At 38.0% G+C, this 26824-nt stretch overlaps 2 protein-coding genes across 2 annotated transcripts in view; one reads left to right on the top strand and one right to left on the bottom strand.

Annotated features, from left to right (window-relative positions):
* The window catches only part of vps13d (vacuolar protein sorting 13 homolog D), a 57673-nt gene extending 46850 nt beyond the window's left edge, over positions 1-10823 (top strand). The window contains 3 exon segments of the mRNA XM_073822610.1: positions 4896-5027; positions 5621-5861; positions 9304-10823. Of these exon segments, the coding sequence (XP_073678711.1) occupies positions 4896-5027; positions 5621-5861; positions 9304-9435 (505 nt within the window). The 3' untranslated portion in view covers positions 9436-10823.
* Positions 10824-14779: 3956 nt separating this feature from the next.
* dhrs3a (dehydrogenase/reductase (SDR family) member 3a) lies at positions 14780-24642 on the bottom strand. The gene is made up of 6 exons (XM_073823441.1): positions 24211-24642; positions 20332-20475; positions 18905-19024; positions 17974-18212; positions 16466-16591; positions 14780-16382 (listed from the first exon to the last, which is right to left on the bottom strand). Exons 1-6 carry the CDS (start codon positions 24406-24408, stop codon positions 16298-16300), a joined length of 912 nt encoding a protein of 303 aa, XP_073679542.1. The 5' UTR covers positions 24409-24642; the 3' UTR covers positions 14780-16297.
* Positions 24643-26824: the final 2182 nt, after the last annotated feature.

Here is a 26824-nt window from a genome sequence, read left to right as displayed (position 1 = left end):
CTTTGTAATTCAAGATGTTCATGTCTTTCTTTCTTCAGTCGTAAAGAAATTATGTTTCTTGAGGAAAACATTTCAGGAATTATCTCCATATAGTGGACTTCAATGGTGCCCGTGAGTTTGAACTTTCAAAATGCAGTTCAAATGCAGCTTCAAATGGCTGTAAACGATCCCAGCCGAGGAAGAATGGTCTTATCTAGCGAAACAATCTGCTATTTTCGAAACAAATTGACAATTTATATACTTTTTAACCTCAAATGCTCATCTTGTCTCATCTCTACAATGCGCATGCGTAGTCTAATCCAGGTCAATACAGTTAGGGTATGTCGAAAAACGAAATCAAATTTTTTTCTTCAACGTCAAAATTGTCCTTCGTCGCTGTTTTACCTTTTTTTTCTAAAAAGGGCATTTGATTTTGAAGTTGAGATCAGAGTTTTTGGACATACCCTAACTCCCTTGAACCAAAAAAACAGAGGTCACACAGACATATACAAGATGAGCGTTTGTGGTTAAAAAGTATATGAATTGTCAATTTTTTTTAGTAATATAACCAATCGTTTCGCTAGATAAGACCCTTCTTCCTCAGCTGGGATCCTTTCGAGCCCTTTGAAGCTGCATTAAACTGCATTTTGGAAGTTCAAACTTGGGGGCATCATTGAAGTCCACTATAAGGAGATAATTCCTGAAATGTTTTCCTCAAGAAACATAATTTCTTATCGACTGAAGAAAGACATCAACATCTTGGATGACATGGGGGTGAGTAAATTATCTGTAAATTTTTGTTCTGGAAGTAAACTTGTCCTTTAAACATTGTGAACAAAAACCATAATGCAGCATGTTGTAGTCATGCAATCAGATACATCATTGTTCAGCTGGACATCGGTGGAGTAAATCTAGTTAAACACTGATTCTGGCAACGAGAACCATCATTTCAGCGGATAAGGGGTATCTGTGGTTCAATGTTTATAGCTCTTACAACTTCGCAGAGCCTTCGTGACCTCTCTGTTGATGTGCCCATAAATCCCACCTGTCTTTTGATGAGTTTACCTTGTGGCAATCCAAACTCTCCACTAATGAACACCTGCTAATGATCCAAAGCACAGTCCAAAACTGGTCCGAAGAACTTGCCTACTGTTTTAAGAGCAGCCTTCAGGGTCTCACCTTCACTTCATCCTCTAAAGCCAGCGGCTCTACCTGAGGTTTTATGAGGGGGCCCAAAAGCTGGTCATATTACACAGGCTGTCTGGTATGTAAAGCCATTTGTTCTTCATTTGCCTATGTATATGTGCAGCGGGGAGTGTTTGTGGTTTTACTGCTCCAACTGGAGGAGGAATGAGTTTCCGGTCCTCTCACCAATTCCCCTTGAATGGAGAGGCCGTGTGTGTCTGTGTGTGTGTGTGTGTGTGTGTGGAAAAGGGACCTGCTGGTGAACTGTGCAGTGAAGAGCTGGGGGAGTTTAAGGGAGAGGCATTCGGAGCGTGCCTGCCACAGTGCGGCCAAGAGTTCAGCCAGAGTTCACACAGAAAATGTGCAGGATTCGTGGGTCTCTGCGGACACAAGTCTGACCCAGCTATTACATGTTCTCAATAACACATTCGCAGGTAGCACTTCTGCACCAGAACTTCACATGTGCTCTGTCCTGAAGGATCCATTTCTATGCATCAACCATGGTGATTCCCAGTTGAGTTTCTTCCCTTCCTGTCTGAAACGTTCAGGATATTTCCCACATTTTGCACGTTCTCCTCTAAACAATGTCAGTAATGTCAGTGTAGATTATGATGCTTGTCTCCTGCTGATCAGGAATATGTATTATACATGCCCTCCAAGACCACAAACAGGAAATAAACAAGTAAATGAGAAGCAGACTGTAGCAAGGTCAGGAATAGTGGAAGTGTCCACACCATTCTTTTTGCTCTCCTGCCCTGCTAGTGAACTCAGCCTCCCACATCAGCTCCCCGGACCCCAGACCCCCCCCCCCCACCCTCTCTCTCTCTCACACACACACACACACACACACATAACATACACCATTCCCAACTGCACTATGCAATCCAGGCAGGCTTCCAGAGGCAGCTCAATTACAATTTCAAAACAAAGGCAAAGAAGTGCTGGGGGTTGGCCTGGGGCAGCAGTAGGGGCTCAGACTTTGACTGAATAAGCACCCTGTTCCCCACCTTTAGCTGTCAGTTCAGTTTGGAAAAGCATGCATTTTCTATTACCCTGAGCTTTATTAAAGAAAGTCCCTCGTGTGGTTTGCCTCTTGATGTGCATTTGAATGTCACCTTTGGCAGACGCATCAAGGAAAAACTTTTCTGCCTTCACCAAATTTTGGTAAACCTCAAATTCCTCCTCTGTAAAGAATGACAGTACTTGCTCTGTGGCATTTAATCGAGGCAATGGAATTAATACATATGTTTTTTTTCTCTCTGTAGTATACAAAGGAACGTGCATTTCTGATAATCTTACTGTACCTGCTAATTCTAACTATAAATAAGATTCGATTACACAGTTGACCTACAGTTGACCCAGTAAACCAAAGATAAGATTAGAAAGACAAGCAATATTAGTCAGCCAAGCCTGAAACATACCAGATGAGAAAATCTGATGTCTCACCACAAGTCAAGTGTGTATATTTCAGACTGCATACTGAAACTAACAAACCTTGATAATTTGATTGTAAATCGGCTTCGGCCAGCACGTACACACTTTAATCTGTTCCTAGACAGCCAATGTTTTACAGACTTTAGCTCCATCCTTACCCAACATACTTTTCTGGAAATTTCTTGAAGACATTGATAGATACTTTTTTTCAATACCAATTTTATGAAATACATTTTAACAGGATTACAAGTCGAAAGTTTTTGAACAGTAAGATTTTAATGGGTTTTTTTGTATTTATATAGAAGTCATCATCTGAAAGCTGAATAAATGGAATAAACTCCATTGATGTATGGTTTGTTAGGATAGGACAATATTTGACCGAGATCTATAATCTTAAGGGTGCAAAAAAAAACGAAATATTGAGAAAATCGCCTTTGAAGTTGTCCAAATGAAATTCTTACCAATGCATATTACTAATCAAAAATTAAGTTTTGATGTATTTATGGTGGAGAATTTACAAAATATCTTCATGGAACATGATCTTTACTTCATATCCTAATAATTTTGGCCCATACATACCCATGTTACTTAAAACTGGTTTTGTGGTCCAGGGTCACAGCGCCAGTGCATCTCGAACAAGCCTCTAGTGTTTTTCTTGATGCATCACCAGACCCAATCACCAGCACTTGCTTTAGGAACATCAAGCATGCTGCATTCTTAATGGCTCACTGACGTTGATGAGATTAACTCCTTGGTACAGATAATTGATGGTATTGAGGCAATTCGTTCAATGTCTAAAAAGTATCAAATTCGATACCCAGCCCTATTGATTGAAACTCTATTGAGGATAGTGACCCTCCTAGATTAGACTTTGCCACCGCAGTTTTAATCAGGCTACAGTTGTCTCTGCCATTGTGCACTTGCAGACAAATGAAAACTGTAACTCAACTATGCATAAACGTGCTGTAGCTTGATTATAACTGCACGTGACAGACCTTTCTTTGGGACGCCAGCAGGCATGCTTTTAGTGGCTATGTCAGTGGAGAACCAAGTTAAACACCTACATACAGCAGCCTTCCACATCACGCCCACCCTCAACCCATTTTGCTCATGATCTTTCTCGGAAAGGAGCAAGAAGCAAGAGCTGTTTGTTTGCACCCATTGACGGCTGACTGGCTGGGCTCCAAGCCCTGTGCCTGACCTAGAGTTGAACCCTATTGTTCCAATCCCACAATCGGGTGCGGGGCATTGTGCTTGATCGCCTCCAGAGCAGTGGGAGAGGCTGGAGAGAGAGAGAAAGAGAGGTTAAGAGTCTCCGTGGGTCTGTTACAGTCCTGTCATGTACAGGGCCAGATCTCATGACTTACGGTTATGATTATGAACCGTGGCTTGCTGTCAAAAAGAGAGCCAAGTCCATGTGGAAGTTCTGGCATTTCCAAGGAAAAACAACACTGTGTTCGCCTTAATATGTCATAATGAAGTAACCGGTGGCTTTGGAATATTTGATTTAGTTGCTCATGCTAAAATTTGCCAGGGTGCTGCTGTTTTTCTTTGCATGACATCAGCAGAGTTTATAGCAAGTTCAATGAGTCACTTCGTTTTTGTTTTCGTTTTTTTGTGCAATGCAAAAGGGGTTGCAAATGTGACCCATTTCAAGACTTTGGTTTGTCCATCCTTGGTTGTCCTTTGCATTCTAAGTTCTTGATGAACAGAGGCAGCTGCATTCAGCCCGGGCTTCAGTTTAAACAGAACAGAGAAATGCAGTACACTGCCGTCTTTGTGAATCAACTGGAAACCATCAGCTCTAATCAAATGCCTGCTGGCCCAGATTCAAGCCAGATGTAGGAATTCCACTTGGCCCACCAGTGGCAGCCGAAAAGAAGAGAAGGGTTGTTTGCAGGAGAAGCGAGACCCAAGCTTTGCATTGGCACTGGAAGCTGCTGGCTAGTCCCATCATCTTTGGCCAGGACCACCAAAACTCTGGAGCTATCGTGCCCTTGACCATCGATTGAACTGCACACCTATGTGTGCTTGATTGTGAAACAAGAGTTATAACACCTTAAAAGGCATAGCAGGAATCTGAGTATGAGGGTTTCTTGGATTGTGCCACAACAGGTGTTATTTCAAGAGACTCAGTTGTATTCTTTAACGGGAAATGGGGGGGGGGAAGACAAGAAAGGTCCAGACTTTCCAGTAAAAAGGTGCTTCATTCCAACTTGGATTCCCCTACATTAACCCTCTTAAGGCTGTTGGTTTTGTAAGTAATGATCCTTGTGTGTTTTGTGTGCGTGTTTCAGGCTGAGCGTGCTGCGAGTAAGGAAGCCGCGCTGCTGTAAGGGCCCTCAGGGGCTGCTGCCTCGATTCTCCTCCCTACAAGCAGATGGACAAGAGCAGCTCTTTCACTTAACGGACAATATCCACTCTGAATAGTGAGTACCTTGTCTGATGTTAATGCTAAGATAAGTTGTGCTATTGCTTTCTTTGTTGGATTTAAAACAAACTAAAAATGTGAATCACATTTTCTAGATGATTTTTAGTCTCTAGTTGTAAGCATCAGGGCTTGTTTCTCTGTTCAAAGTGAGACAGAAAAGACATTTATCACCAAAGAGGCTAATCCATCCAGATCAGCAGACCCCCTGTTGGCCCACATGACCTCTCTCCTCAGAGGTGCCACACAGGCCATTAGTCTTCTCAGCTGCAGCCTGCACACTTTCGTTCTTTCTTCCCTCTCACACATTGGAACTCCCTTAGCGTTGACTGTTTAATGTGATGTACTAATCTTGACTTCGCCGAACATAGTCCATGCATCAAATAGCACGCTTGCCTTAATCCTTTTTAATTCATTGCAGAGTTAATAATTTTTAGATTTGCATCAGAATCCGTGAGCGACTTTGGTCTGAATTAAATCGTAGTACATCTGCTTTGCTATTATGCAATTTAAATTGAATTAACCCAGGGCATAACCATTTCTGTTCTTTGTAAAGTGATGATGTAACAATCATATGCCTGTTTTATTCTGTAGTTTCATTGCAGTGGAGCCCATAGACACATACTGTGTGCTGATCTCCTCCAAAGTGGTATATTTCCTCAAGCCTGGAGAATTTGCGGACCGTGAGGCAATCTTTTTAGAGGTCAAATATGATGATCTTTATCATTGTCTGGTGTCCAAGGACCATGGGAAAGTATATGTTCAGCTTACCAAGAAAGCAGAAAGCACCAGTAGTGGAGTGGCCATTCCAGGTCCATCACACCAGAAACCTATGGTAAGAGACATTAAAGGATTAGTTCACTTTCAAAATAAAAAATATCCTGATAATTGACTCACCACCACATCATCCAAGATGTCCATGTCTTTCTTTCTTAAAAAAAAGAAATTAACGCTTTTGAGGAAAACATTCCAGGATTTTTCTCCATGTAGTGGACTTTAATCGAGGGCTGTATCCGAAATCGCCCCCTATACCTTCATTCACTATTCCCTACATTAGTCCACTCGTACAGTTCACTTGAAGGAGTGAATGAAAACGAGTGAGTGAATTCGGACACTAAGTGCACCGTAAGGACTGCCGCTTTTGCATACTATTACTGTTTAACAATCATTTAAAACAGACAGTTTGAGTAGTAAGATTAAAGGATTTATCTTGAACTATGTCAAGAAATTTACGTATAAACCCTGGTTAAAAAAAATAATAATCTATTTACAACGAATTGGTACCTGTGTTGTACGCTGTATTACGCCATGAACCAGCGCATTGTAAAATGAACGGATGGATGATTCAGCTGCGGGCGCCATTGTCTGGCGATACGCGGGAATTCAGTCGGCGCGCGACTCTCTCAGTGCATTATGGGTTATCTCTAGCTGTTGAGCGTACATCGGTTGTACACTCGTTTTTGCGGTGCATTGTGGGATTGAATGAGTGCACTCGAGAACGTCCACTATGGTTTCGAACACCACTTAAAATGGCTGTCCCCTCAAGTAGTGCACTATTTGTGGGTATAGGGGGCGATTTCGGATACAGCCGAAATCAATGGGTGGAAGGTCCAAATTGCAGTTTCAATGCAGCTTTAAAGGGCTCTACATGATCCCAGCCAAGGAATAAGGGTCTTAACTAGCAAAACAATCAGTCATTTTCTAAAAATGAGCAAAACAATTGGTCAAATGTATATACTTTTTAACCACAAATGCTCGTCTTGCACTAGCTCTGCAATGCACACCCACAGCTTTCACTTTGGAAAGATCACGCGTGGTTTAGTTCTTTGTCTGTGTACTCGGTTCAAACAGGTAGAGTAGGGTGAAAAACTCCATCTCATTTTCTCCTTCAACTTCAAAATTGTCCATCGTTGTTGTAAAGGGCATTTGACTTTCTTTGCACGTTCGCCTTGTACCTCCACCTTTGCTTTGTACCTCACGCATGACCTTTCCACCGTGACTATGTAATGCCTGAGGTCGAGCTAGTTCAAGACAAGCATTTTTGGTTAAAGAGTGAATAAGTTTAGATTTTTTTTTTTTTTTAGAAAAATACTAGACAAGAATTTTCGACTCACGGTTGCAAAGGTGCACCAAAACGTTCGAAAGACATTGGGCACTTTTAATAAAATATCTGTAACTTTTGAACAGAATGAGATATGTGTACTCTGTGTACTGTGTACATGTGTGTAAGAGCTCAATCTTTGGTCAAATTAAGAACATTTCGGAGCTTGGCCACTTGGTAATGCTATAAGAAAAAAACATAAAAGCGGCTAAAACGTGTATATATACTTGGCTGTTAGTCCAATCGACCTGAAAATTGGTGTGTAGTGTTTTTGTCCAATGTGCCACAAGTGTCTATGAGGACATTCATGTATCTAAAAAACATGGCCGCCATTGCCAAATCAAGTTTAAGCACCTTTTAGACATGGTTAATGGAAGCTGATTGGAACGAAATTTGGTGAGCATGGTCAACTCATGGCCCTAAATATCTGTAAGAATTATGAAAGAAATCAGCCACTAGTTTTATGCCTCTGTAATAGCGTGGTGTTTCAGACATCCACACTATTGCTGCGTCCCAATTCGCATACTATCCGTCCTAAATAGTATTAGTATATCCCAAATCGTAGTATGTTTAAAAAAGTATTCCAAAGTTTCCCGGATGGTCTACTACTTAACTTCAGAATTTGAAGTGCGGATCGATGCGCACTTTAACCGCTAATATTGCCCACATCGCATTGCGCGGTGAACGAGGTTTCGATTAGAACTACAAACACGCATAAAAAGTGTTAAACTACAAACATGGCGGATATGCGCGACCAACAAACAGGTAGAGAAAGGGGTTTAAGTGATAAATAATCAATGTGTAACCTAATAAAAAATATTTATTTAATGTTATCTGTGTTATATTTCATGTTCAGCAACATTATGAAATTTTATAATGATAGGTTTGGTCATTAACTTTTTAAATGCATCATTATGCAAACACGAGCAGATTTCTTGGCATTAAAGACTCCCGAAAGAAAGTGCCTCTTCATTTCTCTCTAATACGGTAGGAAATCAAATTAAACGAAATGTAGATGATGTTAACTGACAGGGCAGTTTTCAGTGACAGGATTCAGGTAACTAAGCAACAGAGCGGCAGTTAAAGACGAAGTAGTATGTCCCAAAATCTGCCTACTATTCTGCTACATACTCAAAAGTATGTACTTTTTCTTCACAAAAAGAGTACATACTTTTAGGGCATAGTATAAGTATGTGAATTGGGACGCAGCATATATTCATATCATTTGTCTCCCTGGATCACAAAAACAGTCGTAAGTAACACGGGTATATTTGTAGCAATAGCCAACAATACATTGTATGGGTCAAAATTATCTATTTTTCTTTTATGCCAAAAATTATTAGAATATTAAGTAAAGATCATGTTCCATGAAGATATTTTGTATATTTCCTACCATAAATATATCAAAACTTAATTTTTGATTAGTAATATCCATTGCTAAGAACTTCATTTGGACAACTTAAAAGGTGATATTCTCAATATTTCGATATTGAAATATTGAGAATATCACCAGCCTTATGACTTATGACTGGTTTTGTGGTCCAGGGTCACATTTGATAGATCTCCTCATACTGAGCAACTTTGCCTCAAGAACCACTTCTGTCAATTAAATCATTCATTAAATATTCTCAATTATGTAAAAAAAAAAAAAAACTACCTTTGCGAACTAGTCCTAGGTTCTTCGCTCAAACTCAATAAAACCAATGCAGCACAATTCTCTGGATTCTCTAGATCAATAATTATCAAAAAAGGTTTAATTTCACCCTTTGACTAGTGATAGCGATTTGGGTCACTAGACAAGATCTTATATTTGGCTGGAATTGTGTAGAACCCTTTGAAGCTGCATTGAAACTGCAGTTTGGACCTTCAACCCGTTGAAGTCCACTATATGGAGAAAGTCCTGGAATGTTTTCCTTAAAAACCTTAATTTACTTTCAACTGAAGAAAGAAATACATGAACATTTTGAATGACATGGGGGTGAGTACATTTTCAGGAAATTTTTATTCTGGAAGTGAACTTATTCTTTAAGAAATGGTGCAGTACTTACATTTGGGGACTGAATTTCCATCAATGCTGATGATATATCATTATTGCATTATACCAACCACTTGTCATTGCTTTGTTAACTCCATTCCAAATGTCCAACTCCGAATGTCATTTGTTGTTTCTCCATAGGTCCATGTGAAAAGTGAGAGCCTTGCCATCAAGATTTCACAAGAAATCAATTACGCCAAGAGCCTTTACTATGAACAGCAGCTGATGCTGCCTCCCAGTGAGAATGAGGATAGCTTATTATTAGACTCTTAACTACTGACCCGCAGGGTAGAAGGTGTTTCTCGCTCATTTTTCAACAGCCACTTCCTTTTTTCTGTTTCTGTGGAAAGACAGTAATAAATCAGCAGAGCGTGATCACCCACTTAAGCCAGTGTACGGGACATGCTCCCAGCGTGTGGTTTGTTCAGTGATGCAAACTAGTCTAGAGGGGTTGCTGTAAGCTCTGGCAAGCACAGATTTAACTTGAATATATGCAAGTATTATAAGTTCCTTGCAAACCTTAGAAGTATAATTCATTTTGTTTGTTTTACGATTGGTAAAATAACTGGTGTTTGTCGCTAGATGTACACAGCTATTCTGACACTGTATATGTTTGTGTATAGATCCTCTATGTACATATATAGGCACACACTGATAGGACTATCTGCCATGTATATATTATATAATGTTGAAAATAAGAATATGGTATGAAATTAATCTTGGATTGCTGTACAAAACTGCCTTTAAAAGAAAGTTCGTTTTGCTCTGAATATGTGAATGATTGGAGGTTCATTAAATGATTGAATTGCACTGATACAAATGTAGGAAACTTAAGCTGCTCTCACCGTTCCCTGGTGAGCCAACATTAACACAAACACAACACAGAAAATGAGTGTTGTAAATACTGTCATTGCATTTTTCACCTCTCCACATGCAGTCCACCCGCAAAAACATCTGTCTGGTGTTTTTCTTCTCCCAGTTTCTTTTTTTTTTTCCTGTCTTTTCTATATCAAATTTAAGGAAGGTAGTGAAAAATACGAATGAAAAATGTAATGTTTCTTCATTTTTCTAGTTTCTCCTAAGATCATCATTTAACATATTTGAACATAAAATAATGGTATTCTGTAGCACATAAAATGATGATTCTCTGCTTTTTATGGATGTGCTCATTTGCTATTTCCCATCACAAAGAAAAATAATCTCTTGTATTTAATTTTTCCCCATCTCAAAGTTATTTTACTCACTGTTTTAAATTGAAGGGTATTAAGCAATTCATTACTGAATGAAGCTGTTGATTTTAAGTTGTTACAAGTTGCTACCAAAGATCAGACACTATTAATGTTTTCTCTTTTAGAGATTTACCTTCCTCGCTTATCTTAACTGTGTACATATACTGGTCTATCAGAACAAATGTAGATTTTTAACTTGTGTGACAGTGCCTCTGAATACACTGGTCAATATAATTGAGGATCATATGAATAGTACACCTAATGTGTTTTCTAAGTTGTCTATTATTTAAATACTGATAATGTTGAATACAACCCTACAAAACTGGTTTCCTCTATAACTGCACAAATATGCAAAGTAAATATAGTGTGTAAATTTATTTTGGTTTAATATGCAAATGTATAAAGCAAAATAAAAGTTATGGTTTAACACTATTTGTAATTGCTGTGTTTTTCTGATAATTTGTTATATTTTGGTCTGTGTGTGTGTTCATAATAAAACTAATACATTCAAATAATATGGTAAGACACCAATTTTGTACAGCTAAAAATAGCTGGACGCAGATGAGCCTGGAAGCCAGACCAATAAAATTTACAAATTGACGCGCTTGCTCTTAGGGAAAAAATAGGTGGGTAGTTCTTTTTTTCATGTGCTTTGTGTTTCAGAAAATATATCAACATTTTACTCACAAAAAATAAGCACAATTATTTCTGCCTACCGTCTGTTGTGAGATGGATGAACCTCCATGTTTGTGGGCTACATCAAAATCGTGGGTAATAGAGGATAGTTTAACTTTAAAATCGTTTTTATCATCCAGTCTTTAGCTATTTTTGTTCAACCCTCATTATTAAAGTCTTCCTTTGTGCGGTCACATATGCTGTTGCCAGCTAATTAACGGTTAATTCGCGCCAAGTACAACAACCGCGCGAACTATATTGTTAAGTTGACGCACCGTGTTTGCGCAAAATCTAAAAAACGATCATTTGCTTTCATGGCCGTAACCAGGGTTTAAAAATTAGTGTGGTCTGATGGTTATAATTGTGCTATAATAACCCCTACAAATACAACTCATTATATACACAGTTTTTGATAGCGTTCCTAATGTTTCTGATGAATAATATCATTATGTTTTTTTGCGTATGCCTTACCGAATGTGGTATCCTCTCAGCAATAATTACTGTCAGTTTAAGTGCCTTCTATGAAAACAAATAAAAACCAACAAATAAATAAATATAATAAAAATAAAAATAACCCGAAATTAGTTCGAATCTTATGCAAATAATATAAGATATCGCTATCCCAAAACTGAAGCTTCCCTTTACTTTATTAACTTTTTAAAGTGTCAAATTAAGTGGAAAAGACAAATCCAAAGACGCTTACAATAAGTGGATCTGGCAACACGACTCAATCACAACTTCCTCAAGCCTCGTTCACTCAGCTAGCGTCGCAGCGATCATTCTTGTAAAGTGGCTAATTTGTTATATATCCCTCTGGGCCTCTTCGGTCATTTTTGACCGAAAAATTTTATGTTTTGAATTTTTAAAAATCGTAGCTTCATCAGAATGAGATGACGCTTGGTGACTTTTGTTGCATTAGCTATGTGAGTACAAAAAAAAATCAGTGACATGATTCGGATATGTTAAAGGGTCAAAAAAAAAATAGTCACACTTGGCTCCTTCGCGGTCAGAAATGACCGACATAGGAAATGAATGGGAAATACGAAAAAATGTGATAATTCAGATAATCTTTTGGTAATACAAGCTACAAATGAGCAACTGTGCTGAAAAGAAGTGTTCAGCAAGCAAGGACTGACACTCTAAAATAACAAAAGTACAGAACTGACACACACACGCACACACACGCGCACACACACACACACACACAGACACACAGAAATAAGCAGAAAAATGCAAAACCTGATATTTATCCAATCAAAAAAATATCTAAACCTTGCCAAAATTTATCTTTTAGAATGTCTGAATATATTTCTAAATGCAAAGCCTAATAAAATGAAGAAACAGTAAAAAGAAAAAAAACAATAGGAATCCCAAAGCCCCTGTATATATGTATATAGGGAGACACAGGAGTTTACATGGCATTACACAAGTTTTTATTTTTTATGCCACTAGATGGTGCAATTTTCACTTTAAAAAAATGGATTTTAAATGCTTTTACTCTATTTTAATGTGAAATGTTGTATTTATTGAAAAATAATAAATACATAATTAATTAAAAAATATAATATAAAATATAATTCTACTGGGAAAAAAATGCTCATTAAAACTGTATAAATATTGCATAGATTCATAAAAAATGCTCAAAATTCTAAATAATAATTACAAAATATTATTGAACAAAAATATATTTAATTGATTTTCCTGAAGAAAAAAAAAAGTTACTTTTTAAGGCTTCGGTCACTTTTGACCGCGAGGGAGCCAAGTGTGACCCCTTAATGAGGAGGCCCAGAGGGATATGTAGACCCTCATATGAGGAGTTTTAACCCGCAAATTAGTCATTCAGACAATTTTTTTTTTTTTGAACATGAAAAATGTACCGGTGAGGTCCGATATCAAAATGTATGTAATACGAGATAACGTTAAAATTATCACCTCTATCCACCTTTTTCCTGAACGCAGAAGTCTCGTACTCCTCATAACTGAAAGGTGCTTTTTCATTTCTGGTCCCTGGTGTTTCTAGTCAGATTAACGCACAGCTTAACCCTGTACACATTTTTACATTTAGTTATATCTTATAAAGTTTCAATTTAATTTAATTAATTAGGACGACGTTTTTAACTCATTTTAACATGGATTATTATGGAGAATGGAAGGTGACCATCCAAATGGAGGAATTCATCATGGCGGCCCTCATCGGTTACTCAGGAAAAAGGTAAATACACAAGTTTGTCGGTAATTTTTAAGTTTATAATTTCAAATAAGTTTCTTTTAGTTAAACAGGGTTGTGTTTTCAAATGTCTACATCCTTTTTCTTGACTGACAGTGTGGTGTCAGATCAAAGGTCCCTCCCTTTAGGGCGACACACTCATTAGTTAAAGATGGATGTGCAGACCACACAACCTTGCATTTTTGAACGAATAACATTGAAAATGACGATGCTAGTGCTAACTTTTAGCATTCACGCACTGCATACAAACAAGCGTGCTTTCTTTAATGAGATGCTGTCATAAGAAACACATGGGTTCAAACAAACAAGTACAATATGTGTTAACACAGTCCAGTCTGACAAATCTGGTTCAAATATGATCTTGCACACAAACCTGTGAACGCTAATGACATATGTTCAACATCACTTAAGTTATTTGTTACAAACAATGCCCTACCAATTCTCCTAGTACCCATTTCTACTTCTTTTCCACCTGTGCTGGGTCACATTAAGCAGTTCTTTTTCCTGGGCAAAGGGTTCATCACAGGGTGAGCTGTCTGTCCAACAACCTACTCAGATTTATCTACTATTTGGCTAACCTTGCTCTGAACTCACCCCCTGAGATTTGAGCTGACTTCTCCAACACACATGCACTCCATGACACAGTTTCATGTCCTGATCCCACTCTCAACAGTGTCCATCATTGCCGTTAGACATGCCAAGACTCATTCGTCAGTTTTTGTCATTTGTGTTATACAACATTTTGGGTGATTATTCCCCCAGCCCCACAGTGCATATTATTTATTTTATACAGTTTATCAGAAAGGAACTTTTCCTTTCAGCCACAGAATAACAGCTGAGTGTAGAATGAAGAATGTGATGTGAATTGGTAATCACATAATTGCAATAGCTGCTTCGTGCCTGTTGTATGTCAGTTTCAGTCCCCAGTGTGCTTTGATAACACTCTATTGTCTTCTAATACTGCAGCAGGGATGCACCGCATGGAAAGAATTTGAGGGAGAGATGCCGAAAGAAAAGAACATCTGCCTGTAGATTTGATTTTATGAGGTTACACAGTCTTAGATCACGCATCCAATTTGGCAAATCGAGGCGTAGGAGAAAATTGTCAACAGGCACTGCATTACCTACCCATCTGTTTGGTGCGATACAGCTGCGTCGACAGCGCACGTCAGCCATTCAGCTAGGTGTGAGTGACAAAGCTGAATAAAATGACAAGTTTTAGATTCGTCTATTAGCCTTCCAGTGGCTGACCCCTCTCCAGTGTGCTTTCCTGTTTAGCGGAGTTAGTGTTATGACAACCCTGCCTAGTGTACAATGAGCTCACGATTGGCTGGCCCGCGGCGGTGGAATGCTGACCATGAAATGCCTGTGAGTTTTGGCAGAGACAGAACAAGTACACTGCCAGGGACCGACACTTCCCTGTTTTCAAACCAACATGAACACCCACAAAATAACACTCACCAGGGTTTTTTTAAGCTCAAATACTGTTTATTTGAAGTTGACAGTAATATGAAGATAGACATGCTGGAATTACTTGAAACAAGTCCCATACGGCAAAAAAAAAATTCTTTCTTTTTTTTTTTTTCTGGCCAAAATATATTTCAAATATATGTGGTACACAGTACTGCTTAAGTAAATATATTACAAAATATACTTCAAGGAGAAAGAACATACACTTCCAATTTTAAAATCAATTTTGAGTAAATGCAAAAATGTACATTTACTTTTGGACAGTATATTGGATTGAAATATAAAAAAAATGGCCAAAAGATAAATGAGAAAATAACTAAAACGTATTGAAATTTAATGTTCATGTAAATAGATTTTAACATCTATATTAGCGACTTTAAAAATATAAATATTTGAAAAATATATATACATTTGCCGTATGTGGTTGAAGACTTGACTTTGAATTTTGTTACAAAAAGTTCTTAAAATCAATGAAAATCTGTAAAAGTCCCAAGTCACACCTTACAAGGGCAAACAGGCCCTAATGAAAACCATTCTAAGAATCATTTTGTTACCCTTTGTTAAAGAGATAGTTAACCCAAAAATGAGAATTGCCCCATGATTTACTCACTCTCAAGCCATCTGTGTACAAGACTTTTCCCTTTCAAACAAATACAATCAGAGTTATATTTAAAAATTTATAAAGGCCTCTTAAAGTCAATCATAGCGTTTGTGTAAAAAAATAGCCATTTTTAACTAATAACCAACTTTATAAACCGTGATGTTTCGGATGAATATGAATATACAAGAATATGCTTGTCTTGTGAGAACCAAGTTTTGTTTACAGCAAAGGAAAACCAGTCTCCTCTTAGCTTATAGACAGTTTTTTGTTTTGTTTTCTTCTCTCCTCTGCACTTCCGCGTTCGCCACTTCTCACAGGAGCTTATGCAATGCATTTATAATACTTAGCGGAAGCTAGAGATTGTGCTTGGTAAAGTTTTAGATATGTATATTTTTCTTACACAAATACATCGACTCACTTCAAAAGGCCTTTATTAACCACTCTGAGCAGTGTGGAGCACTTTTTATGATGGATGGATGCACTTTATCTTGCTTCAGAATCGCAACAGCCATTCACTGCCAACAGCTTGGAGAAGCCAGGACATTTTTTAATATAAGTCCGATGGTATTCGTCTGCAAGAAGAAAGTCATATACACCTAGGATAGCTTAAAAGTAAGGAAATTCATTTTTGATCTATCCCTTTTACTGTAACAGTCTGTGCTCCTTACTACACAATATCCCACGATCACCTACAGTATACAGTATGCCTGTGTGCAGTCCAGGGCAACAAATCCAAATTGATCCACGTAAAACTCGCAGACATAACAGTTCCTGGGAAAACAAGCCTTCTTGATACGTTGTTCCCAATGACCCTTTCACAGTTTTTTTTTTTTTTTGCGTCCACAAAGTCACAGATTGATGTTCCTGGACGTAGTGCTTACTTTGCTTTAAAATTGGTTTTGAGGATTTTTCACAGTCAAGCTGTTTCTGACTTTAAGTCCGTCCTTTGAATGTGTTCATGCAGGTGTAGCTTCCTGAAAACTTATGGATCTCTTCCAGGGCGGACTGAGGCAAAAGGCTGTAAAGAAATCAAGACGTTATAAGTAATTCTGGATGTAAATATGTATTCTGCTTTGATTCCTACATCAGCGATAATCTCACCCCTTAAGGATGACAAGAAAGTGCATAGTCCATGGCAGGACAACGAAGGCAGTGTTGGTCCTTACAGCATCCACAGTGCGTTCGGCCACCATCTCAGGATTCAGAGGAGGAAACAGCTTAGGGAACCTAAAAGATGAATTCACTGAATGATGGACCTCTTTTTAAAATTTCAACTAGGTCTTTAAAAGAGAAGTCCACTTCCAGAACAAAAATTACAGATAATGTACTCACCCCCTTGTCATCCAAGATGTTCATGTCTTTCTTTTTTCAGTTGTAAAGAAATTGTTTTTTAAGGAAAACATTTCAGGATTTTTCTCCATATAGTGCCCACAAGTTTGAACTTAAAAAATGCAGTTTCAATGAGGCGACGAAGAAGGGTCTTATCTAGTGAAACAATCCGCTTTTTTTTGTTTTAAATACAATTTATATACTTTTTAACCTCAAATGCTCATCTTGTCTTGTTCTGCCTCAACTCTGTTTTTTTATTTCCGGTTCAAGACAGTTAGGGTATGTTGGAAAACTCCCATCTAGTTGTCTCCCTCATCTTTAAAAATAATTTCAAAATAATCCTACATCGCTGCAGAAGTACTGACCCAGTGTTTGCGAAGTGAACATGCATGCAAACCTTAACAAAAAAGGTAAAACAGCGATGTAGGGCGATTTTGAAGTTGAGGGAGAAAATGAGATGGGAGTTTTTTTACATACCCTAACTTGAACTGGAAAAAACACAGAGTTCAGACAGAGCAAGACTAGACGAGCATTTGAGGTTAAAAGTATATATATTGTAATTAAAAAAAATACTGATTGTTTCGCTAGATAAGACCCTTCTTCCTCAGCTAGGATCGTTTACAACCGCATTTGGGATTGTTTAAAGCTGCATTTAAACTGCATTTTGGAAGTTCAAACTCGGGGGACCATTGAAGTCCACTATACAGAGAAAAATCCTGAAATGTTTTCCTCAAAAAACATAATTTCTTTACGACTGAGGAAAGAAAGACATTAATATCTTGGATAACAAGGGGTAAAGTATTGTAAAGTATTGTTCTGGAAGTGAACTTCTCCTTTAACTTCATCAAAACCATAATCTCTAGCCTTGGCTAACTGTCATACTCATGTCCATGATAGAGTGGCGTTCCAGCAAATGACGTAGGACATAGGCGTAGCATAAGCTCCAGTGAGAATGCACAAGTTTCTTGAGAACCAGGTTTTGTTTATAGCAAAGGAAAACCAGTCTCCTCTTGGCTTATATTGAAATCCTCTAACATTTTTCTAGACAAATTCTCATTTTGTACTTCTAATTCGCAACTGGTGTTTTGTTTTGCTCTCTCTACTCTGCGCTTGCATATTTTTCACTTCTCACCAGAGCTTACATTACACCTACGTCATCCGCTGAAACGCCACTTTCTCATGAACGCACGTACCACAGTTAACAGAAACTAGAGATTACAGTTTATAAAGTATTATATATGAATATTTTTCTTTTACAAATGCATCGAGTAGCTCATTACCTAACTCTCATGCCCTGGAACATCTCTGTGTCAGTGTGAAAGGGAAGCACCGTTGTGCAGCCCACACCTGGACAGTCCAGCAGGCCTAGCGTCAGGCTTTCCATGAAGGCATAAGACGAGGCCTTGGACGTGCAGTAGTCGATGGCTCCGGGGATGGAGGAGAGGGAGAGAATGGAGTTAATGCACACCACGTGGCCGTTGCAGAGCTCCAGCATGCGAGGCAGAAATGCTTTCGTGGTCTGTGGGGGAGACAGACACAATTACACATTGTTCTGTTCCCTCAACCATCTTCTGGAAAATCCAACAATAACAATGAAAGCTTCAGAAGTTCGGGGTCGAGAATGTGTTAATTGTCTAGTATTCTCTAGACTACCTTTGGTGAAAGTCAACAAGCATATTTGACCGGCTCAGCAGAAATATGAGCCCACATTCAGTTTTTGATCTCAAGTCAGATGATGGCTCCTCTGCAAAACTCTATATAAAACTGGCATTCAGAAAACGCCATGTGTTTGAAATTAGAGCAACAATATATTACAGCAATCCTCAGCGTGAGCTACTACCGCAGCTAAAGTCTCAGATGATCAGCTCTTGTTCTCATTGACTATGAATGTGGCCTAAAAAGCATTAGCAGTTCATCTTTTAGGGCCATTCGCTTTTGTTTGTGAATCTCTCTTGTATTTTTGTCTCTGACTGTTCCATGTGAGGAATGTGGTGTTACTTTTTCTCTCTTGGCAAAAACATGCTTAAATGATGAGGAACGCTTCCAAGAATTACAGCATGCCAAGTGACTTAACGTTAAGTAACTGAAAAATGTTCTGCAAAACACAAAGGAGTATCAACAGTTCATGTTAAGTTCAAAGCACGGTTACTGCACTATAATAAATTGACAGTCATGCAAGCAGAGAAGTTAAGATATTGATTGGTCTCTTACCCAGAACTGTCCAAGTGTGTTTATGTGCTGGGTTTTCAGGAGTGCGTCATCGTCGCTGTCCATAAGACTTTTTCCATGGACAACAGCTGCATTATTGACAAGAATGGTTACATCCCCAACCTGCATAAAACCACATCGCATCCATTTAGAGTCAAATTAACTTTGCGGATTATTCAACTTTGTTTATTTTGGTTCCATGGAAAAGAAAAGATACAATAATAGATCAGGGGCATTACCTCTGAGGAGGCAAGGAAGGCAGTGCCGCCTGAAAATTTTGGAATATTGGATGAGGAAAAAATTGTAGTACAAAAATAAAAACAATGCTAATATTACAAAATGCAACATTAAAAAGTGTATAAATCCCTCAAAACATTATCCTACAGTGACACCAGCAGGTAAAGTTACAACAGGTGTCCGTATCTCTCTTGCCTCCCCTGAGTCCATTGAGTTTTACTAGACTTCCTAAAGCATGCAGTGGGTTTGATGGGGGGTAATTGAGAATGAATGGGGTAAGTCATGAGAGGAGCCTCCATCAAGATATGATTGGATATGACTTATGTTCGGCTGTGATTGGTTCATGCATTAAATCCCGCCTCTTGTATTCATGAGCATTCGCCATTTGCAAATCAGTGTGAGAGAACAATATAATGGCGTTAATGAGTAATTTATAAAAGTAAACCACTTACACACTTAAGACTTAAAATGGCATAAAAATATGATCTTGAAATATAATAATTCTATAATCTTGAAAAAATTTAAAGTAAATCTGTTTGTGTCCAATATTTACTGAGCTTTGATGACTGATGATCTAAAAAATTCAAAAATAGTTCAAAGTTAACTATTAAAAAGAAAAGTTAAACATTATTTTTTTTTATTTTTCTGATAGAAGTAATATTTATTTAACCAAGAAAATGTCACTGGGACATGAATTTTACATTTGATTTAAAATTATTTTTTTTAAAAACTTCAATTTCAGAACACTATGTTAATATAATTATAAATTGTTAAATAATAATATACAATGTTTAATGTAGGAGACAACATGATACCAGAATAGATACCAAAGTAGAGAAAATAATATAAATAATAGCAATATAATCTAAATAAAATAAAATAATATAAATAATAAAAAAATTTAATAAGAAAAATAACATGAACAGGGGTCCCTGACAGGAAAGCACTATATATAGGATTCTTCGGTATTAAAATCCCTAGTTTAGACCCTAGCGGCCACAAAGGGGGAGCTAGAGAGCACCCATCTGAAACTTAAAATGACAAATGAGACACCCTACAGTCTTGTAGACGGATGAACCCAAGCAAAAGCTACAAGACTAGCTGTTTGAGATGGGGTCACTCTCTGTGAAGTCCTTTTGGCTACAATATCTTTTTACATATCTTGAGACAAGGCATGTAGAGTGTAAGTATACCTTTTCCCTGAGCTTTTTGGCTTGCTGGTACACCTCCTCTCTGTTGCCCACGTCGCACACAAAGTAATGGCACTCTGTTCCGGTCATGGAGATCTCCTCACATGTCTCTTTTAAACATTTCTCTGTGCGGCCCCACAAAATCACCTGAGGGAGAAAAGTCATGATTAATGTGCGAAGTAAATCCAGAACATCGTGTACGCTTTTCAAGACAACAGGAGGAATTTTTACATTGTGAGTTGAGGGACAACATGATGATGTATTGTGCATGATTGCTACACATTGATGTATAGGTTGAGTTCTCTAAGGAGTTACTGAATTAAGTATTTCCTTATCATTGTACATGAGGTTTAGGGAGAGCAAGTGAGAGTGATAGAGGACAGGGTCAGGCTGTGTAGGTCGGTTAACTCTCTGGCTATTAGATCCATCACTCAGCAGGGTCAGCGAGAGGTAATGAACACAAGGATGAGTCCATTCCCTCCCCTTCCTGTCAATCTCAATTCACCTCATAAACAAACATACACACATAAAACGGTCACATGTTCTGACCTTCTGAGGAACCCTTTAGTATTTAAGGCTTTTCAAGGGAGAGCATTATGTGTGGGGGAATCTCACAAAACCTGTCAAGAACATGTGCAGGTCACCCCATTTTTTTTTTTTTTTTTTTTTTTGCATTTGACAGTACATTCTATGGAAGCCTGTTTCCGCCACTGAATAAAAAAAATAAAAAGGGTAGTTGCGACATATCACAATTCTGACTTTTTTTTCTCACAATTGTTTGATACAAACTTGCAATTCTGACTTTTTTTCACAAAATTGTGAGATATAAAAGTTTATATCTCGCAATTCTGACTTTATAACATGCAATTGCAAGTTATATAAATGTGCAATTCTGAGAACATACAGTATTAGTCTTTTTCCCCCAAGAATTCACCTTTATAACACACAGAGAATTGGACTTTATAACTCGCAATTGTGAGTTTATATCTCGGTGTTTTGAGAAAAAAGTCAGAATTACAAGAAAAATGTCAGAATTGGGAGATATAAATTCAGAATTGTAAGAAAATTCTCAATTTTGACTTTATTTCTCACAATTGCAACTTTATTTACCGTTATTCTGACTAACTTGCAATTTTAAGTTTAAATCACAAAACTCTGAATTGCAAGATATAAACTCAGAATTGTGAGAAAAAAAATCTAAATTGTGAGATACAGTATAAACTTGGAATTGCAAGAAAATTTGCCATTTTGATTTTATTTCTCGCAATTGCAAGTTTATATCATACAATTCTGATAAAGTCAAAATTGCGAGAAAAAAGTCAGAATTACAAGATGTAAACACTGAATCCTGAGTAAAAATGTCAGAATTGTGAGATTTAAACTCGGAATTGCAAGAATTTTTTTTTATTTTGACACTTTATTTTTCGAAATTGCAATTGCAAGTTTATATCATGCAATTCCGAGAAGTTCATATCTCGCTATTCTAACTATATCTGGCAGTTGCGAGTTTATATCTCACAATTCTTAGAAAAAATGTCAGAAGTCAGAATTCTGATTAAAAAATTTTAATTGCAAGATATAAACTTGGAATTGTGAGGAAAAAGTTTTTTTTTTTTTTTTTTTTGCGAGACATAAACTTGCAATTACCATTTTTATTTTTTTATTCAGTGGCAGAAATGGGCTTCCATAACATTCCCCACTACGTCTCACTGAAAAATAAAGTATTTCTGCACATTTGAATTGTATTACAGTGTTTAAATAAAATAAAATAAAGTAAAATAAAATAATCCATCCAGGTTGTTTCTTTGCCTACAACCTGAGATTCTGGGAGAGGCTCAGTTATCCCCACAACCCTTACTTAGGACAATAAATAGTCACGGTGCAATTAAAAAATAAAAAGAGTTAATCGTCCTAAATTTGGCTTATTGTCTTTATAACAAATATAATTTTGAAAGGGACAGAGTGAAATAGGGCAAGCATGCAACAGATGTCCTTTCTTATGTGACACACTGCCTGACTCATGTCCCACCAATGTCACAAACCGCACATGGTGAGTGTCCCATTATCAGGAAAAGTTCAAGCAACAGAGCCACCAGGAGACATGGGCAGGGGCAGCCTAACGCCCCCTCATTAGTGCTGGCCCAGAGAGGTCAGGCATGGGCCAAAGCCCAGCTGGGAGTATGGGAGTGCCAGCCTCTATTCACCTTTACCTACCTTTACCACTTTTATACCCCATAAACTTTGTAGAACTTCATAATTATATGTTTTGCGATATTTCTGATGCTGTTTAATGTTTCTAACTCAGAGTAATGCAGTAGGAAAAGATGTAAGAGATTTCCATCCTATTTTAAATCCCTCTCAGGGAAATAAAACACATATTTGATAAATATTTAATTGAGGTGTCTGCTCAACTTGAATCCTCAGCTCCGTTTGCTTTCCGTTTGATTCTGCTCCTCTGGGATTCAGCCGTAAGCAGCCCACACAATAACACAAATGACATCATCAGCCCCGCTCTGCAAAAGCTGGCTGACCTGCCAATGAACTTGGTTGTGGTAACCAATCTGCAAGGTGCTTCTCTGACTACTACACCCCTTTGCAATTGATCCATTCACACACCTACACATGTTGAGCACACATGAATGCAGCACATACACATTCACTAGACTCCCTCACACGCACAGTCACACACTATTAAAGTAGTGCAGCTATTCCTGACACTTGATGCTTGCGCTTTAATATACTGAGGTTTTACTCTATTCTTGAGAGAAGTGATATAATAAGTTCCAATCAGTTAATAATAATCATAATAAATAAGATAATCAGTGACAGTTCATCCTATGCGGTTTTTCCTCACTCAGTACCGGCGAGTATGAACTTCGCTGGAAGGTTAAAGAGTCACACATGATTTGAGTTCAACAAAACAGCCATGCCTGTCAGCAGCCCATTGTTGGGCATTTGTAAAGACATAAAGGCTTAGGAAACACCTGTGTTTGTGTGCAGGAGGAATATGAAACAGAACTCAAGGCTTTAGATGAGGGCAGCAACAGGTCACTAAAGTTAGACCTTCTGTTGACTGCTATGACTGGAAAACCAAACGGTCAAACTGGACTATTTCAGTGTATTTACAAAGCCAAGAAAGGTGTGTTTACTGCAACGTGAATACATCAGGTAAACACAGCCCTTACTAGTTCTATTTGGTTGTCAGTAATGCTGAAATAATAAACAAACCGATCAGTTATGTAACAGAAAAATCTGTCTTTACCTTACTTGCATTGTGAGTGAACTTTCTTACAGGCGCATTGATCCGTGCTTCTTACTTTTAATTTATGTGTGAGTGCTGTCGGTTTTTTATATCTTATTTAATCCAAATCAAACTGAGCATTTTAGATTATAGTTATATTTTCACCTGTCGTCAAATACCTGTATACGCTAACGAACAGACGTCGCGTTTGCCAGAGGAGGTAACCATAACAACAGTATGCCGCTAACGCGTTTTCTTTAAGAGGTTACTTTGATAAAATATGACAAGTAGCCTTATTGTGTTTAGTTTCATCACATTTCTAAAGATCACAAATATATGACAGAACGTTAGTGTTCTGTTAAAACGTTTAGTAGAAAACTACTTTCATCGTATTAGTGGCGCCAAATTACAATTTGCTTTGCGAGATTAACCTCTAATTGCACGTTAGAAATTATGCAATACTTTTACACTTTGATCACTTAAAACGCTCAAATTCCTTTGAAGTAGACAGTCATTAATCAAGACTTGAAATGGACCGCATCAAACATATTTTACAAAGTCATTAATTACAAAAGGCATGTGAGTAGATAACATCGTAAAGAATTGCATTACACCGGATAAACACACTAAAGCAGTCCTACCTTTCTTGCTCCTTGTTTGGCAAACTCCTTAGCCAGGTGACGGCCGATTCCTCTTCCACCTCCAGTGATGAGGACCACATCAGTGCCCAGATCTCTGCGCTTCTGGCGCGTGAAGAAGCGCACGATAGCCCTCAATAAGCAAAAGAAGATCTGGAGAGGAAAAAGCAACGCGCATCCCAGCACCTTCATCTCCATCATGACTTTAAGATAGTCCAAGCTTTCTGTCGAGTTTGTGAAATAAAACAAGCTCGCAAAATTCAAGAAGCGAGTGTGTTTGTAACTTATCAGATGTCAGAAGTGCGTCCTGCTCTCTTGGTCTGTAAGAAGAAAGTCCTAGTTCCTTAAAGTGCGAGCAGGTCTAACAGAGGAGGTCCATCAGTGTGCCAAGTGTCTTACCTATCTACGAATGAAGAACTGTCACATGTGAGAGTTCTCTCTCTCTCTCTCTCTCTCTCTCTCTCTCTCTCTCTCTCTCTCTCTCTCTCTCTCTCTCTCTCTCTCTCTCTCTCACTCTCAATCTCTCTCACTCATAACACTCATGACGCGTGGAGAACGGTAGGCTATAAGAACAGCGAGTCTCCGCGCTTATCTCAAGAGGCGGGACGGGACTCTTGCAAGTGTCGTACGAAGATTGAGAGATAATTAGTAAAACATTTATTCATAATTTATGCTGCAGCGTTATCTTCTCATTATACGTGAAGTCATGCTGATCACTGTTAAAGACTTAAAGGGTGTCATCGTGTGCACTGCTGGGAGACTCATTAGTAATGTGCATCTATTTTGTCATAACTCCTCCAAACATGTTTTGACGTTTTCATTTAGGCTGTTTACAATATCTCTGCCATGTGAATGCTGTTCTTCAACTTAACGTGATTGCAGTGGACTTAATAAAATCATTTAGTGATTCAAAAATGTTAATTGAGCAATATCTCACTAGCAAGACGCAGCCTTCAAGTAAACTTGGAAAAACCGAGTTTTGAATGTTCAAAATTAATGTTTTTATAACTTAATGGGAACATTAGCAAAACGTTCTTATGATGTATTTTGGTTATCTGGATCATTATCTATAACCATTTATGGTTAACGTAACTAAATTAAACATTTATGGTTGTCAGTGTATAGAGCAGGGCTATTCAATTGGCGGCCCGCCAATCATCTTCGTCCGGCCCATAGACTGGTCCGGCCCGAGGGAGAAGTACGCGCAAGTGGCTTGAATTGTTTTGGCACTAATTAGTTTGTCCACTAGGCGGCAACGCTGGCCCGGGCCAGCTAAAAAAGAAAAGCAAGAGAGCCAAGAACAACAACAATCTACCGGAGACCGCAACATCAATAGACGGCAGATTTAACAAGCACTTGTTGGGCTCCAGACTGCGACCAAATGGTCACATTTTTCTGCCGGTGCGACTAAATTTTGTGAGCGGTCGTACTGGCGCGACCACCGCGTTGTTCAACCCATAAGCGCTGCTATTTCTGTTTCATATGAGAAACATAAAACGGCAAACGAAACGAAAGAGAAACCAAAGCGCGCCACGTTTGAGCTGCGCAGCGCGGACCGTTTATCAGCTCGGACTGCAACGCAAACACGCTTGTCCGAGCTCAGAACAGCCGGGAACCAAAGTTGATTTCGCAACACTGTAACTGCACTGTGCTGCGAGATCCAGTGAGAAGTGTTTGAATTCGCACAGAATGAATTAAGGTTGCTGTGAGATCTATTGAGAATCAATCGAATTCTGCTCAGTTAGGTATGTCAGAAAACCAGAAGTAACGCCAACTTAAGCATAGTCGAATTACAGTATTCACTTAAGGGTTTGTACAACCTTTTGAAAGAGAAATTCAAGCACTTTTCAATGACTTCCAAGCATTTTGCACAACCTTATCCAGCACGTTAAACATCTTATGATCCAATGTTATTTGGATGGCCAAAATATACTTTGTGGTAAACAAACACTAATGTAAAAAATTTAAAATACATCAAATCACAATTATAACCAGTATATTGCAATAATAATCTGTGTAGTTTACGCATAAACAATTTATAGTTCATGTGAAGATATTAAAATAAAAAAAAGAAAATCACCTAAATTAAAAGTTGTTATATATTTCAGAGCCTATTAAATGTTGACAATATTGGCTTTCAATTATAACTAATGTTGAATGGACATAATTAATATGTAACACTGAGAGAAAATTCATTTAATAAAGACACCAGTACCAGTATTGATATCAATACTTCATTAATAAATATATATATATATATATATATATGCCATTAAACACACATTTAAAATATACTTTATGTTGTTTCTACCTTAATTTGGAGGTCCAGTGTGAAATTTTGACTATAGAAATATGCGATTAATCATGATTAATTACAGAAAAATGCGTAATTTTTTTTAATTGATTGACAGACAGCACTAATGTTAACCTAGATTTTGGTGTTGTAATATTAGTTGATTTTAGTGCATTTCAATTTAATTGTATAGCCCCCCCTAGAAAGAGATCGGGACGGCCCCCACCCCCTTGGCCCCCTTCAAATTTTCAGCTCAATAATCCGGCCCTCAAATGAATCTAATTGAATAGCCCTGGTATAGAGTGTTTTCATGATGCGTCATCA

This window comes from Garra rufa, chromosome 18 (genome assembly GCF_049309525.1).
Source record: "Garra rufa chromosome 18, GarRuf1.0, whole genome shotgun sequence".
Classification (NCBI taxonomy): domain Eukaryota; kingdom Metazoa; phylum Chordata; class Actinopteri; order Cypriniformes; family Cyprinidae; genus Garra; species Garra rufa.
The sequence above is the reverse complement of the archived record's forward strand: the minus strand, read 5'-3'. Positions and strand labels throughout refer to the sequence as shown.